Source organism: Diplotaxodon limnothrissa, linkage group LG23, assembly GCF_057381915.1.
Source record: "Diplotaxodon limnothrissa isolate DT_005_m linkage group LG23, D_limnothrissa_male_GT1.1, whole genome shotgun sequence".
Lineage (NCBI taxonomy): Eukaryota > Metazoa > Chordata > Actinopteri > Cichliformes > Cichlidae > Diplotaxodon > Diplotaxodon limnothrissa.
The window spans coordinates 34,403,841-34,421,963 of NC_140617.1; the positions used below are offsets into that span (position 1 = coordinate 34,403,841).

General features: G+C 38.9%; 1 protein-coding gene across 1 annotated transcript in view; it reads right to left on the reverse strand.

Annotated features, from left to right (window-relative positions):
* Window positions 1–1,299: 1,299 nt before the first annotated feature.
* Window positions 1,300–18,123, reverse strand: part of LOC146608583 (cholecystokinin receptor-like) — a 72,734-nt gene continuing 55,910 nt past the window's right edge. Inside the window, exons 3-5 of the mRNA XM_085347716.1 lie at window positions 15,486–15,747; window positions 3,701–3,828; window positions 1,300–1,877 (exon numbers count right to left, since the gene is read on the reverse strand). Of these exons, the coding sequence (XP_085203842.1) occupies window positions 1,300–1,877; window positions 3,701–3,828; window positions 15,486–15,747 (968 nt within the window). The remainder of the gene's footprint in view (window positions 1,878–3,700; window positions 3,829–15,485; window positions 15,748–18,123) is intronic.

The window sequence follows — 18,123 nt, forward strand, 5'->3', positions numbered from 1 at the left end:
ACTCCACAGCGTGGCTGGCAAGAAAGGGTATAAAAGAAGAAAAACTAATGACATGGCCACCTTGTTCACCTGATCTGAACCCCATTGAGAACCTGTGGTCCATCATCAAATGTGAGATTTACAAGGAGGGAAAACAGTACACCTCTCTGAACAGTGTCTGGGAGGCTGTGGTTGCTGCTGCACGCAATGTTGATGGTGAACAGATCAAAACACTGACAGAATCCATGGATGGCAGGCTTTTGAGTGTCCTTGCAAAGAAAGGTGGCTATATTGGTCGCTGATTTGTTTTTGTTTTGTTTTTGAATGTCAGAAATGTATATTTGTGTATGTGGAGATGTTATATTGGTTTCACTGGTAAAAATAAATAATTGAGATGGGTATATATTTGTTTTTTGTTAAGTTGCCTAATAATTATGCACAGTAATAGTCACCTGCACACACAGATATCCCCCTAAAATAGCTAAAACTAAAAACAAACTAAACACTACTTCCAAGAACATTCAGCTTTGATATTAATGAGTTTTTTGGGTTCATTGAGAACATGGTTGTTGTTCAATAATAAAATTATTCCTCAAAAATACAACTTGCCTAATAATTCTGCACTCCCTGCATGGTAGTACTCATTCAAAAGCCATAATATCAAGTGGGAAAATGGTCATAAATAAATAGGCTAGTGATTAATTAGCATTAATATTAATGATAAGATCAATGATTAATGAATATAAAAATAAAATAATAGTAATAATAATACTGGCACCAGAAAAAGATGCCCTGAATGACTGAAGATGAACAAAAATGGAACCGAAATCCTTCCATTCGCAGTAGGTTAGCCGGTCTTCATTATTTAGCAGTCTCCATCAAAACGTTCACCTTAAATAAACTTAAAGACAGAATAATATGTACACAGAATTTATATTTTCAACATAGTTTTCCCACTAAAATGTCCGTCCCAGCTAGCGAACAAACAAAGCCACACAAAGAGCACAGGCACTTGATGTTCTTTTCAGGATGCAACAAAGCAGATGCTGCTAGTTAAACTGGAGTAAAAGGATGTCACCAAAAAGAAACAGTATTTTCTCCACTTCACATTCTGCAACCATGCACGAAGAATTTAAAGAAGACCTTTGAAAAAGACCTCTAAGCAAGGGCATGGATATTACTCAGCACATGACTCACACCATAATAAGATGAAGAGTGACAAACAGAAGATTAAAAAAAAAAAACAGGGAAAAAATAAAACAGATGGCACATACACTGTAACCACAGCCACTGATGCGACCACCCGGCCCTCCTCGAGGCTTAGCAGGTGCCGGTGGTGCTTACAGTGGTGTAGCTGAACTTGGACATTGAGGTCGCCATCGATGTGCCCATGGAGGTGGCGTTGATGCCGTCTTCCCCACCTTCCCTCCCACTGCACCAACAGCATTTGCGGCACAGACGGTTGCGACTGCAGCAGGCAAAAGTGGACAGCAGAGCCTTGCGAAAACGTGTGTTCATGAAGCAGTAAATGATGGGGTTGACACAGGCCGACGTGTAGGACAGGAGGTGGATGAAAGAGATGGGTGCTCCTGAGAGGGCTTTGGTGACAGACTTCATGTCAAAGGCTTTCCAGGTATTGACTGTGAACAAGGGCATCCAGCAGATGAAGAAGAGTGCTACGATCACCATCAGCATGCGGATGACGCGCCTCTTAGCCTGCAGCTTAGCCTCGGAGGTGTTGCTGCGGGCGCGCTCAGTCTTGACCTGCACGGTGCTAGATGAGGCAGAGAGGGTGGGAAGCTCCACAGAAGAGGAGGGCTTTTTGGATACCTGGATGTAGCAGCCATCATCATCGTCATTCGGCCCTGTCAAAGGTCTGTCTACACCATTTTTCTGGCCTGTAGAAGTACAGGGGGAAAGCGTAAGTTTGAGTCACCTTAAATCACGTGTCATTAACAGAAACAGGTGACACATGATTACAATACATTTTGGCTTCCTGCAGCTGACACAGCTGCAGACAGTTAGAAACACCCCACCTTCCCTCACTAACAACTGAAGTGGTTAAATTTCATAACACTGAACAAACCCTTTAGGAGGAATTTCAGGGGTCGATAAATCTCCCGTTTGAACAACATTTAAGTATTAAACAGTTATCATAAATGCTATCCTGGCCAGCACACGTTAACATTAGCTGTTTAGCTATACCGATATTTTGACACATAGCTTCAGTATGTCCAGAGTTTGGAGAACTAATTTCACTATTTGTTTATTAGTAGGTTCTAAAAATATATTCTACCTCATGATCTTTAACGAAATAATCATCAAAATCAAAGTAATTTGTAAAATGAATAAAATTGTGGCTAGGATAGGCTCCACCCCTCCCTGCAACCCTGAATTGAATAAGTGGAAGAAAATGGATGGATGGATGGATGGATGGATGGATGAATGGATGGATGGATGGATGGATGGATGAAATAACATTTCTAAACTTAATCTTAAATACTTATTTTGTTAAATCTTACCCTCAAACACTCTCCGTATGTATAACCCATGTGAACAAGAACTAGTCAACGGCGGGGATGAAGAACTCCCTTTTAACAGGAAGAGATGTCAGGCAGAAACCAGGCTTTCCTCTGATCTTAATCATGGATTAGCAGGTGTGTTTGGGTTTACTTCACATGCAGTTCTTGGGTGTAACGTTTCCAAAGTTAAGCATTAATGACATTAGATTTCTCAGTAGTGTAACAATATAACAAATTGCTTGGAGCACTTTAGCCTTCATTTCTGTTTGTTCACACTTCTACAGTGGAAACAATGTGGCAATGGCTTTGAAAGGTTCATTTCCATTCTTACACGCTTTCATCTTTTTAGAACACCTGAATGAAACACATTTAAACAAAATGACTGTGATGCCAACCAAAATGTAAAACCTGATTTGCAACGCACCGTCTGCTAGTGTCTGAAAATTGCATAATTATCCTGTAGCTTAAAATAACCCTAACCCAACTCTAAATGATTCAACTCCATGTGGAATTCCATGCAAGGATGGAAGTTTATTTTGCTACGATCTATTTTCTAATTTTATTTCAGTAATAAATTACCATCACTACTGAATTCTGTTTCACATGTTCCCCACCTTGATGAATCACACTCAAGACTGGACTCCATGGAAACTGGTGCTGCTGATACACACAGTTATAGCAGCAGTTATAATTGACCTAAAGTGACCGTATTTCAGCTATATCAGATATATTTTTTTCTGTTTCTGTTTAAATGGAGAATATCAGCCGCAAGACAACAACCCGAGTGGTTCCAAGGACAGTGGAGTATATTTTTGGATGGAACAGGTGCAGAACCTCCAGGTAGCAACAAAATATGTCATTCTCTGCTTGAGGCAGATTACACAAATGTCCCTTTGTATATGTGTAGAAATATTTATTTGCTGCTGTTGCCTGGAAATGACAGTGTGCTATCTAAGTGCATAACAATAAAACTCAAGTAGGCACATGTTTATTTTCACAATAGCATATGTCTTATATTTACTAGCCATTTATAGTCGGGGAACATTTACTGGCCCTTCTGATTGTTTCCTGCCTTCCACATGTAATTTATGGCAGCCCCATTTGGGTCTGGAGAAAGTGATTTTTCATCTTCACTACAAGTTAAATCAATGCAAACAACAATCCTTTCACAATTGGATTAAATGTATAATGGATCTCACCAGTTGCCTCCTTGCTCTGGCCCAGCTCAAACTGAATGCCCCGGTAGAGCTCTCTGGAGATCAGACCATAGGCTATACTCATCACCACTCCCGGGATAAAGAACAGAATGAGCAGCAGCAGCACGTACCTGAAAACAGCCAGAATGGAATAAAAGGGGTGTAAAAATCACAGATTTGCAACTAAATCAGTCCTCAAAGCTGAAGAAATCCAGCTGAAAAATTTGCTTGTGAGCGTAACTGTTTTTCTCTTTGCCTCTGTATTGCCATGCACATCCAGGAGATGGGCTAAAGGCCCTACAGATGCTCCTCCCAACAGTTATCTTTACCCCCTTTGCTTCTTAGCAAAATGTACTGAAGCATCTCAGGTCAGTTCTGCAGCTCCTCTCTGCAGACCATGACCCCCCTCAGCACCCTGCAGTGTAACCCGCCTTTACACTCTGTTTTTCTTTGAGCTGTTTACCTCTGGTGATACTCTTGATGCTGCAGCGTTTGTATATATCACCAGTAGTGGGGGTTTTTTTGGGGTTTTTTGCCGCAGCCTTATTGGAAGACCAGAACAACAGTATGAAGTTTTAACTTACTTACTGTACATGAAGACCAACTGGCATAATAATTACTACAAATTCTTTCCTTAAACACCTTTTTGAGATGCATGACACAACAGGGCTTTGCACCATGCTTTTTACAGTGTCAATATCCCAACATATGTAGATTAGAAGATCATAGTGTAGAAAGTACTGTTTTTGTTTTGTCATCAATCAGTACAAGTTTGAGGATCTTAAGACATGTCTGAAAAACACTGGAAAAATACAATCCTTAGTTTGATAAGTTGGCGCTGAAGAATCCTGTCCATGCAGGACTATGTCATCTGCATAAAAATGTATTTTATATGTTTAGTTTTGCTTTACTTAGAAAAATGTTTGCTAACAAAAAGACTATGATCACCTCTCACCCAGTAAAAACTTGTTCAAAAGACAAATTTCTCAGTTTCTCAACATTTTCTACAGGTAAAAGGCAAAAATATCAAATATTACAAGTTATAAAACTATCCATCCATTCTTACGGCCATGGGTGGTGTCTAAAACATTGCCAACCACTATACTGCCAGGTATAAAATATAGTACATTTGAGTTAAATCTTTTTGGTAGCTGTCTTTTTTTGTAGCTTCAGCACTGTGAAAAGATATTTGCCTGCTTCTTTATTTCTTAGTTTTTTGCACATTAGCCACACTAAAATATAAATCATTTCCAAAGCATCTCAATCTGATTTGACTCCGACTTTGACAAGGCCACTCCAAAACCTTCATTTTGTTTTTCAAACCATTCACACCATTGCTGATGTATTTCAGATCATTGACCCACTGTATAAGTGGGTGCACAAGTGCACTTGAGCTTCAGGGCATGAACTGATGGCTCGGTATTCTCCTTCAGGAGAATCATTTATATCATTGTCTGATAGAGAGCACAAATCATGGTTCCATCAATTATAACTAATTTGTATCAAGTCCTGAAGGAAGAAAGCAGCCCCGGCCCACTAGCACACTGCCACCACCATGTCTGACTGTTGGTGTGAGTTTTATGCCAAATGATGCATACGTCCCAAAAAGCTCATTTTTGGTTCTGCTCAATTTTTGTCTCACCAGTCCACAGAGTATCCCAGATGTTTTTTCCCCTCAAAGATGTGATTGAGTTCTTTTCAGTCAGCTGTGTTTTTCTTCTTAGAACCCTCCCATGAATGCCATTTTTGCTCAGATTCTTTCGTATTATTGAATCATGACCCTAACTAAGGCAAGTGAGGCATGTAGTTCTCTGGATGTTGTTCTGAGTTCTTTTGTGACCTCCTGGATAAGTCATCAGCGTGGAGTTGGAGTAATTTTGGTAGGGTGACGACTCCTGGGAAGGTTAACACTGTTTGAATTGTTTTCACTTTTTGGATTAAAGCTCTGACTGTGGTTCACAGGACTTAGAAATGGCTCAACAAAGCCTTAGAGATGTCTTTCCCTTTCCTCACTAGATATCAGTGGCGTGCTTTTCAGTTGTTTCTTTAGATTATGGCATGACGTGTTGCTTTTTGACATTTTTAGCCTATTTCGCTTTGTCAGACAGGTCCTGTTTAAATAGAAATCGGGCCTGGGTGAGGCTAGTGAAACTGAATCTCATCTCTCAGGTTTCAAAAAAATAGTGGATAATAGCAGTTAATTTATGACTTAAACAGGAAGTTAATTACTTTACCACCTCGGATCAGTTTGGTTTGGATAGTTTTTTTTTTCCTTAATAAATGAAATCATAATTTAAAAACTGAATTTTGTATTTACTCAGGCTATGTTTGTCTAGAATTTAAATTTATTTGATGATCTGAAACATTTAAATGTGATAAAAGGCTGCAACTACTTTTTCACACTGTTTCAACTACCATATTCAAACAACAACATATACATAATTCGGGGTTAAATTGAGCACAGTGCCACAGTGGTTTGCCTCACAGCAACAAGAGTTCAATTCCACTCTCCGGCCGGGGCTTCCTCCCACAGTCCAAAGACATGCAGTTAGTGGGGATAAGTTTATTGGAAACTCCAAATTGCCCATAGGTGTGAATGTGAGTGTGAATGGTTGTCTGTGTGTTAGCCCTGGATACGCGGCAGAGCCTGTTCTGAGAGGTACTGTAGCTGTAAAGATGAGATCCAACCTGTAGATACTATAAGGATAAAAGGTAGAATTTAGTGAGTGAATCTAATCAGCACCAAACTGTCTAGTACAGTATTATCACAAAATGAGTTTAGACCTACTTCAATTTGTTCTGCAAAACATTTCACAAAAACATAATTCAGCAGCACAGCATGCATAGATTCAATATCTGACTTAAAAACTTTAAAACGAATTAGAACAATGGATTTGGTGTGCAGTCCTAACTTTTGAAAATAACCTCTCATCTTCCTCTCCTGTGCGCAACACTAAGAGTGGGAAACTCAACATTCGCTAGCAGGCACGCTGTGCAACAAACTGCACCGACACAGTTTGTGTGTTTGGTCATGTTTGTCAAGCTGTTTGAAAAGTTCCAGTGGAAAGGACTTGGCACCTAAAAAAAATCCATTTATGCTTGCTTGTCTTCAGTAGCTCCTATCTGGATGCTGAGTATCATAGCATGACTTAAACGTTGTTTTTTTTACATCTGCACCATAAACGCATCACTAGGAAGAGAAGGCCAAATGAATGCACTGAAGATGTAAGCAGCCCGTGGGCTAACAATATTTTCTTATTACTGCAAGTGTTTCCATACCGCCGCGGGAAGCAACAAGAGTCTGCAGCACAAGTAAGAACTGGTCCATTTGACAGTCATTCGCATTATTAACCTGTCTACAAGATTCTATTGCTCACTAATTGAAGGGGCCAGAATGCCATTCTGGATCATTTCAGCCCAGTTTAACACTTGTTTATAATTGCAATGGGATTAAAAAGTCCCAAACACACTTATGTCTCAATCATGTCTAATACTCAGTACCCCAGAACTGCTAAACACAAACTAGCTGGAAAGCTGTCTTAAGTGAAGGGTAAAGTGACCTTAAACAGCTTGAATCAGACCGTTGATGAGTCGAATGAAAATTAGATAAATAAGCTACTAATGCTGTCCAGGTAGAAGCGTGTAGTTGTAAATGAGCATTTAGTACACATCAGCTGTTTGCTGCAGTTAGATAACTTGGTCATTTGAGATCAATAGCAAGAATCTCCACTCAAACCACTGAATAACGCCAATGATTTTAATTGTGTTCCACTTTAAACCAATGTGCGAGAGTTAAATATTAGAACTTTCTGTGTGGCTCTTATGCTGCTGATAAAAAAGGCTGTAAACTATTAAACCCAGAGTGTCCGGTTTGTATGTAAATGTGCACATAACATTTACAAATACAGTTAAAAGATTATCTAATTATTGGGGATGTTTTCAACTGATTTAGACTGGGTACACGAATGTTTTCTATTCACAGACGACAAAGAATACCAATCCCAGCTTTCTGCAGTGCTTAGATTGGTGGCACATCAAAGAAAAAGTTATGAACTGAGTGTAGAGCAAAAAAAAGAAAAAAGCAGAGCAAAATGTTGACAGAGGAATTTCTGAGTAGTGCAAAAAGGTTCAAAGGGCTTAGAGCCTCTGTCAGCTCTGTCACAGTATCTGACGGAAACCCCTCCGCACATATTCTGTGGAAGTCCTTCGACGCTCTGGAGCTTTGTTTGAAAGCTGCTGAGTTTTCCCACCTGGGACTGGAAAACCAGAGACTGTATTAGTGAATTGAATGAACGAATGTGTGTATTAGAGAGAGAGGAGAAGGTGGCGTGTACAAGTAAAGCAAAACACGAGCACGCACAAGCAAGGTAATAAATAAATGGACCGGCGCTGAGTAGATGCAGCCGGTGTCTGCGGTGCATCAGTCAGCACATAAAAGCGACAGCACACAGGAAGAGGCCATGTTTCATTCATTGTCTGATATTCTAATGTCTGCTTGGGCAACTCTCTGAACTCAGCACTTCTCATTAAAAATAAAAAAATAAATAAAGGCGTCTATCAGCTGGCAGTTTAATACTGTGGAAAATCTGTTAGACAAAAGCTGTGTGGAAGTGACCACGCGGGAGTGTGGAAACAGCATTTAAAAACAGCAGTAGTGGATCTGCGCTTGTTTTGCCTCAAAGGGAAAACCCAGATGGGTAGAGCTGAAGCAGAGGGAAAAAACATGTTGAATATTCATAGCTACCTCTTTTCCCACATCACCTGAAAGCAACATGATTATCAAGCAGGAAAGATGCGTTTGGCTCGCATTAATCATCAAAGAAAATGATGGTGCATATGTCATAAATTTCTTTTGCACTTTTAATTTCCAGTCCTGTTCAGTCAGAGCTGGAAAGCACTAACTCAGCTAATAGTGCACCTGCTGGAGGGTCGCCACAAAGCAGGAGGCTCTTTTTTTTTAATGTAAAAGGCTTTATTATTCAGACCAGAAAGTAAATGAGCAAAGCATAGCAGTGTTCAGAAAATAAAACACTGATTGGATTAAGTCAGACTACAGGTGTCACTCGCCTCTGTCAGTGCGCCACAGGGCAGCTGTGGCTACAATGTAGCTTGCTATCACCAGTGTGTGAATGTGTGTGTGAATGGGTGAATGACTGAATGTAGTGTAAAGCACTTTGGGGTCCTTAGGAACTGTTACAGGAAAAATGATTCTATGTTTCTTTACCTTCTTTTAAATGTGCAAGCATGCCCTTTTGTCTATGGTTAGATTAGTTTAGAATTATCTTTTAGACTTTCTCAGCAAAGACATACTGTTTTGGGACATATTGTTTTAGATTATTTTATCTCTCACAGCCTTCTCCCAGCTCTCTGCTGACGAGACTAGCGCCACATGTGGAGTTGTTTATTTTATTTGTTTTGTATTTTCTTATCCTGTTCTCACTGTCTTTCCTATAAAAAGTGCCCAGCCTCTGTACACGTTGTGAGTTGTTCTGAACAGCTTACCCGTGTGCACGTTAAAGCATAAAAAGTGATCTTGTCTCATTGTGTCTTTATTTCTCCTGGGTCTTTTACAGAGTTTTCCCCCAACAGGAACTAAGTAAAGCGCTATACAAATGCAGGCCATTTATCGTTTACAGGTGTTCACGGCGCCAAAAACTTGAAGGTTATCAGAAACGAACACGTGTAACAGCAGCAAGTAGTCGAGTCAAAAGTTCTCCAACTAAACTAAACAACTGACTCTATAAAGGAAGATTCTAACCTACATGTTTCAGGGTTCAACTTTTTATTTGCTCTGCGTGGCGTTTTGAAACCAAAAACTCTGATGTTATAATGACAATAACCGAGGCAATTCAATATTAATAGAAACCATTTTCCTAAAATGTAACTGCAGGTCACTCTGGTGACCCGTGTGCCCTATCTCTTGCCTAATGACAGCTGGGAAAGGTTTCAAGCAGTTGAGGAATTGGTTGGATGGTTTGATGGATGGAGGTCATAATAACAGCTTGCATTAATGACTCATTCAGTTGGATTCCAGGGAAGGAAATTAGAGGCAATTTTTAAAAAAACAAAACAGATAAACTGTAGAGTTATTTGGGCCAATAGACCCTGGCAGTAAATCCTAAAACAGATTTACAATGAAACAAAGAGCCCTTTTGAAATGTTTAAATGTTGCATTTACAATGCAGCACACAGTCATAAATGATCAAGGATTGTCAAGCTAATTTAATATTTGTGAATGATGCAAAATATAGTTTAAAAGCAAACATTTTCCCTCAAACGCATTCTCGCCCATGTAGGCCAATGTGATCAGTGAGCTGACGCTTTAGACTGGCCTTACCCCAGAATGCTGAAGTCCTGAAGTCCCAGATTTTTACTCATAACATGGCGTACGGATTTTCTTCACCATCAGTTACAGTGAAATATGCTGTGTTAGGCAAAAGACACCTGCTGCAGACAGATTATCTACAGGCACAGCACCGATGATGAGGCTGATGATGATTACTGTTTTGAGTGCATGAATCCTTTCAAGTAAGCACACAATATTTAGTCATATAGCACTTCACAGACAAGAGTCAAAGAGTGCTTTACAGTTTGCAGTGTTTTAAAGGTTAGAGTCACTAAAAATGTCTGGTATCATTACCATCTTGAGGGTTGTTTTTGGCAGTTTTCCCTTTGGGAATATTCTTCAAAAATACTTAGCATATCTCACGGCTCTTTATTTTTGCCCATTTATATACTATAATCGAACCCACAGAGGCTGATGCTCCAGAAAACTTAACAAGCCAAATTTATTGCTTTTTAATTAGCACAACAGTTTTCAGTTGTGCAATCATGATCAATTTGGTCTTTCACGTGATCAAATAGCATTAGGGAACCCAATGTGTCACTGAAAAAAAGGAGTGATGGCTGTTTCTAGGCCTACACAGATTAAACCATTCAGTCATTAAACCATTAATGATTTTATAATGATTGATTACATCTGTCTGTTTTCTTAGCCACTCACTCAATCCAGGGTTGTTGGGGGTGGCTGGAGCGTGTCCCAGCTGTCTCTGGGCAAGACCCAGGGTATGTCCCAGTCAGGTTGCTAGTCCATCACAGGGCCAACACAGACACAAAGAAACCATTACAGCTGATGTAGCAGTTACATGGATGTCTTTGGATTGTGGGAGGAAGCACACGGAGAAAACCCATGGAAGCGCAGGGAGAGCATGGACGCTCCACACAGAAAGGCCCGGCCAGCTGGCAGATTCAAACCCTTGCTGTGAGGCAACAGTGCGAACAACTGTTCCACTGTGTCATAATCATTATTTTCCATTCACAACAATTTTGGTCAATTTAATTTTAAATTAGAGAAAAAAAATATGCTTTTCTTTCAAAAATGAGGACATCTGAGAATGATCCCAAGCTTTCCAGCAGTAGTTTATGTTAAGATCAAAAGGGGGCTCTTCAAAACTCTTCAAATGGCTACAAAGGATATTTGTTCAGCTTTATTTATATCTCAGATTTTAGTTGGACGATAAGGTCGAGAACTTAATACATCTTCAAATTGTCTCTAAGGTTGTGGATTTTAGCTGTATGGTTATGCATCTGAAAACTACTAAAACAAACAAAAAGAAGAATTAACAAATTAATTGCAAGAGTCATCTTTAAATAAAATTGTAAAATCCAGCTATGCTTTGCTTTATTAAGTCTGAGATAGAAGCAGAGATTGTACATAAAAAGAAATCCACCATAGTTTCACTGAGTAGGAAGTCCCATGGTGAAGCCTCCAGCAGAATTTATGGTACCACATTAGTCTATGTAGTTTTTGGCTCCCAGAGTGATGCCTGTGTGCAGAACTTAATCTGCCATTGATAATGTTTTGCGTTGGTAGAATGCTAACTGGTTGAAGAAGTGCTTGAACAGGAAAGGGAGTGACAGCGCACACCTTCATGAGGAAGAAGTGCAAAATGATAATAACGATCAACATATTACACTGGCTATAGTGAAGAGCTGTCATTATTATTAATACAGTTTCACGATAGAGAAAATCTGTTCTTTCGTGACTTTTATTCTGGCTGCGGCAAGAGCTAAATTGAAAGGCCAACAACAGAACAACAAGTTTTTTTGCAGTTGCATTGAATGTTAGATAGAAAGCACTTAGGCATAGAAAAGAGTGCCTTTATGAATAACATGCTTTGAGTGCTCTAGTAGAGTAGAAAAGTAATGTAATGTGAGAACCAGTCCATTTACCAATCACCTAAGTCACCTACAGATAGCTATTAAAAGGAATGCAGATGTGCAACACTAACATAGGCTTCTGTTTTAGACCCAAATCTTGCACTCGTTTATCTACTGAAAATCAGAGCTCTGATCTGAATAGTTGATCAGCTGTAATTTAGATACGATTTAGATGTATTTTAGGTCTAAATAAAGGTCCAACGCTGATAATGAAAAATCGACAGAGTCAAAGACACTCCATTCATAATGTTAGAACCATACAGTTTCCTTTTTAATGCAAAATGTTATCTGCTCAGATCAAAACGTGGAGTGAATAATGAATAAGATTAGTCATCGTTTCAGAGTACTTTTTGCAACTTTGTCAGTGAACATGATGTGTAAGTGCAAATATATACTTTGCTTGACTTTGACTTTTAACCACTTTATGGCTCTTTTATGGATCTCAACCTAAAAATGGCTGCTTCGGTGATTAGGTGTCCATTTCATCTAGCGAAAGCTAGATTGTGTTATCTCTTAGGAAGCTTTAACCCCTGACAAGGAATTAAAAGTTGAAATGCGCTTGTACTCTGTGACATGGAAACTTTTGACATCTGAGTCTTGATTGTCTTCTCCTTCCTCCTCCACCTCCTCACTGAACAGGCTAATTAACTGCTCTCCCACTGCCTCATCTTTCTCAGTGAAGCTTAAGAGCTTGATAGACAGTCAGAGAAAAGAGAATTCGTCAGTGTTCCACCACAAAAGGCTGTCAAAAAGAGAGAAAAAGAGATGTACAAGTTCTGGCCATGTTCATCTTCTTCTTCACTTTAATTGCACCATCGTACAGAATCCAAAGTTTTCACAGACAGATCTATAAAAATCCCTGAGTAGTATATCCCAAGAGGATTTAACGTGTCTTCTCTGAGGTGGTATCCATCTATTAGGGGGAGCTTTTGAACAAGAAAGCTGGTTTTACTGGCCTTTAGAGAGCTATAGATGAATAGATGAATTTCCTAACGTGGAGCAATCCAGACTGTAACGGCAATAATCGGTTCTCTCTTGACCTTCTCATAAGATTTGCTCTTCCCTCTTTCTAAGCAAAGAGTAGGGAAAGAAGAAATTATTGCATTAATTTAAAAAGACAGTGAAATGATCACACTGAGGGTAGACACATTATCTGCAGAATATTTGTGTAATAATGTAGTTATTTCCTTTTTTTCCTAGTGCCTCCATTTATTGGTATAACCCCTGCTAAGCTACAAAAGTGATCCATCTCATATTGGCTCTCAACAGGAACTGCCTGCTCACTAATTTTGTCTTATAAAACTTTCACCTACTGATTTCATTCATTTTTCAAACACCCACTCCATAGCCACCTTAGCAACTTCAGCCCGGGGGCTCATTTCTAAAATGACAAGAATTTAAGAGCCTTCTCTTTTTTCATCCCTCTCACATTTCTTTCTGGCCAAAGAGAAAATCCACCAAACGCTTGGACACAGCAGCATTTATAACTGTGAAACTGATCACCAAATTAATTTCATTTTAAGCACCCTCACATTCTGTGAATCTGTTCAAAGGGTTAAAGTAGATTTGTACAAAGTTATCGTGTCAAGTTTGACTTCATTTTAAAATTAACACTTGCAGCTTGAAAGAAGAAATGTTTAAAGACAGTTAGACCTGACGGTTTTTAACAATAATGCTAAAGTACTGTCAGATTTGCAAACAAGCTAAAAACAAACAAACAATCCAGTTAGCAAGCTAGGGGGACTTTTCAAAAAGCGATTAAATTGTAAAAAAAAGTTCAAAAAATGTAACACTGTACTTTCTTGGCACCATAGAAATGTACTATGCACAACACTGGCTTTGCTCATAGGAGAAGAATTGTTTGAAGATAGAAAACAGGAGTTTATAATAGAAATGTGTCTCGAGCAGTGTTGGTCAAGTTACTTGAAAAAAGTAATCAGTAACTAATTACTGATTACTTCCACAAAAAAGTAATCCCGTTACTTTACTGATTACTTATTTTCAAAAGTAATTAATTACTTAGTTACTTAGTTACTTTTTAAAAACACGATTTACAACCTGAAGAGGTGATAAAGTGATAGATCTTTCAGCCCAATTCTACGTTTTCTGCATAATCCATCATACAAAAATGTAATCAAATGGAAAAGTCTCTTTTTAAAACTTGTTTTATCAGCTTTAATCTTTCAACTTTATGCATCAAGCAAAAATTTAATTATATGCAACATTCTCCGACTTGAATAAATTAGTTTAACATTTAAACCTATTTTCTGCACATTCCAGCACATAAAATAAAATATTTTTTGTGTTTACACTCACTCTTTCAAATAGATGCAAGTAAAACACAGCAGAAAATAAATAAAGTCAAAGACTCAGCGGTCCTGTTGCTCTATTTTCACCTGTAAAGCAGGACTGCGGTAGGCGGAGGTTTACCCTGGTGCAGGTGTGCCGCGGTCAGTTGAAGAATCCACGAGTTTCTTTGTGAATTTCCCATTATGTCATAGTGCACTCGGTGCTTGCTTGGAAGTTTAGGGGTTATTTTCGCAGTAAAAAGAAGTTTTCTTCCCACGCACGATGGACGCTAATGTTTTTGTCACTTTTTATGGAATCAAACTCAAAGTAAGGTCAGTACTTCCACGCTTTAAACGCTGCACGCTCATACTCTCTCTCACAATCGATATATGATCCACTGTTGATCTGCACACAGCTGTTGTCACTAACGGCGCACTCACTTACGTCACGGTCGTGAGACATTCTCGCAAAAAAATCACGGTTTTAGTAATCTAATACGGTTCTGCCCAAATAGCAAAATCACATTAAATTAATGTTGTTTTTTTCATCCAAATCATCATTATGGTCAAGATTGAAATCTCAATGCTAAATAAATATCAAATCAAAGTTAAAATATTGATGAAACCTGACAGTGTAATAGTAATGCCATAGGAAAAATATTGATTCAAAGTTGTCCTGTTATAATTAGCTACTGAAAAGACTTTGATCTATAGTTGACCAGATTATACTGACAGGAGATGGATTTGTAGTTGACAGGAAAATTGTATTGAAATGTCATCAATTTATAGTCGAAAACTTGATTCCCAAAAAGTTGATTCTGCTTATCTGGACGCAGCGTTTTCAGTAAAAGAAACTTTTAGTTACTTCTTCTTGGTCACAAATGACATTCCACTTAATGTAAGTGAGAATCCAAGAATTTCCACACTTTTGGAAGCAAAGCCATGGAAACTGTATTCCATTTCCATTGCATTCATATTTTACTCACTTATCCCTGTCAAGGTTGTGAAGACATCACACCAAATAATTGTAATGCATGTGAAGTCTTGCTTTTCACAGACGCTGGCAAGAGTTTATCTATTGAGAATGGTAGATATTATTGCTTTAAAATAGCTGGCAGTCATCATTTCCAAACTAGTCATCCAGCCCACACAGATATTTTTTTCTTTACATAAAGATATGTCTGATAAACTGATTACAGACCATGCTTTTTTTCACCTATCTTTTATATTTCTTTCTCTGGCGGCAAATAGTTTAACATAACATGTTAATAAGCACTTACCAGGCCTGCTCAGATTGTGGATTGGGCCAGTCCAAGCGGCACATGCGGCCCACAGTACCATTATGCCTTGGGAAAGACTTGAGAGTGCTAAACACCGGATAGGGCACCATGATTAACAATGACACCACCCAGGTAGCAGCGATGACGCGATAGGCGTGAGATCGGGTCTGCCATGCACGGGATTTCAGTGGGTTACAGATGGCACTGTATCTTTCGATAGCAATGGCCACCAGGCTGAAGGTGGAGATGCTGACGGAGACTCCTGGAAGAGAAAATAAATGAGACTAAGAAAACATTTGCAAAGCCAGTCGACTCACTTCTTATACACAAAGAGACACATTGTTGCAAAATTTACATTCTACGTTCGTACTTCTCAATAGATAAATCATTTGGTTATCCTTCAGTTTGGACTCTCCACAAGGTTCTCCGGGTGCCACCCTGAGATACCGAAAAACATCTGAACTGAACTAAAAGCATAAAGTGAAAAAGAAGGCAGACATATTTGTTCATTCATTTGACTGAAAACATGCTTTACTCCTGACTTTTAAGTGGCACACCTGGCAAAATTGCTCTACATCATGTTAAAATTGCATTTAACATTTTGTATTGTGCTGCTTAATTGGATCCCCTGTGTCCACAAGAGGAAAACATGAGAAAGAGAATATTACCTGAATTATTTTTATGACATAACCCATCCCCTTGGAATATCTCACAAAATGTGCCATCACTTTTACTCAGTATAACAAATATCAACCTGTTGACAAGAAACATGTCTATGTACTAATGGCACATTTTGGAAATAGAGCAGTACTAAGCACATACATTTAAGTCTAATATTTGCTCATCTTTTAGTTAACACTAACAAACAAATTGTTTGTTTAAACATGTCATAAGCAGCCGTGACTATTTACAGAGGAGAAAAGTATGTGAAAGAACACACCCTTGCAATACAAGAGCCTCCTAGTTCAAAGTCAAATAAATGTCAGGCTGCTCCATCAACAGTAGCAATGTGGCCCTGTTTTCTCTGGACCAAAACTGACTGATGGCAACAGTTCAGCCACAGATCCAACAGGATACTTTTCAATGCTGTAACTAAGTGCCAAACATCGCCCAGATTAGGTTTAAAGTCTCTGCTATCTGGATATCAGTCAGACTAGAAAGCCAATTTAACTTGTGGGCTTTAAGTAGGGCTGAACGATTATGGAAAATAATCTAATTGCGATTTTTTGCCCCAATATTGCGATTGCGATGCGATATGCGATTATTTTTTAAGGTCTTTGTCTTCTGTATTATTAAACAAAGACAAGCAATACATCATATAGGATGGCCAATACTATATTACATTAATTTTAAACTGTTCTTTCCTGGAAGACAGACCTCTGTTATGATGACATGAGGTGATGCATGAATTGATGACTGACATTTTTATTTAACTTCTTCAATCACAACAGTATATTTGAACATACACAATAGTTTATTTTTAGCTTACAAACATCTGAGCATAAAGTGCTGACAAGGAACCCTGGTGTAAACATTAAAATGAAAGTCAGTACAATGTGCAGATTGCAGAAATATACATAAAAAAAATCAGTGGCTTTACCACACTCAGTTTTTCGACATCTGTGAACTACTAGACAGTCATTCAATTAAAAAATAATATTAAATAAATAAAACTAATAAATAAAAAATACACACATCTTACTGATCTCTGCAGTCAGTAACATTACACATAAAGTGCAAACATAATAGCAATTGTATAAACACACACACAAACACGCCTTTAAAATTTAAAGGCGTGAAATTGGACGGTCTAGCCTTCTGATTAGCGTCACCGCTGTCTCGGTGGAGTTTAATAAACTCGGCCGTCTGCTTCTTGCTATCTAAAATATAACCAGACACTGGTGTAAATTCTCGACTGTCTCATACTTCTGTTTAATAAGTTTTCTGTTTGACGTTTAGTCAGCTGTGTGAAAACCAAGGAGGAACCCACCCGGGGGATTAATAAAGTTTTATTTTATCTAATCTAATAACTTTAATCTCAGCCAAACCGATTTACTCACGAACAAACAAAACACTGAAAAAAGCCCAACAATAACATTTTTAGGTTGTCTAAGTGACTTATATATTACGTTTAACCCGAGCAGCGAAACTCCGCGGTGATCTGAAAATGATGTGCCGGGAGTTGTGCCGTTCTCGGCCGCATCAGTAACCCTCGAGCTCCCGGCTAGCTATCGAGCTGGTGGGTAGCAGACGCCTCCGAAAACGTCGAAGCACTTTTGCAAATATGGGATATCTTGATAAACCGAGCAGATATTTGATGTTTACACAACTACTTTCTCGCCTGAAAATATGTTAAAAGTTTATTTTGTGACCCAGAAAGATTAGTACGAGTAATTTTAAAACTTAGTAGCGGCCGCCATTGTTGGAAACTGGAGTTTGGCTGGGCCGCGCTATGAATTCTGGGATATGGTAGGCCACGAAGGACACACCCGACCCATCCTTCAAATTCGGGGAAAAGGAGGACGCATTTGTCGGCTACATTCGGAGGAGTCTACGAATTTGGACAGCCTTCGGCGCGTCGCTGTGACGTAATCGGTCTACAAATGCGGCCTCAGGAGGATGCAGCCCATGAATTTGG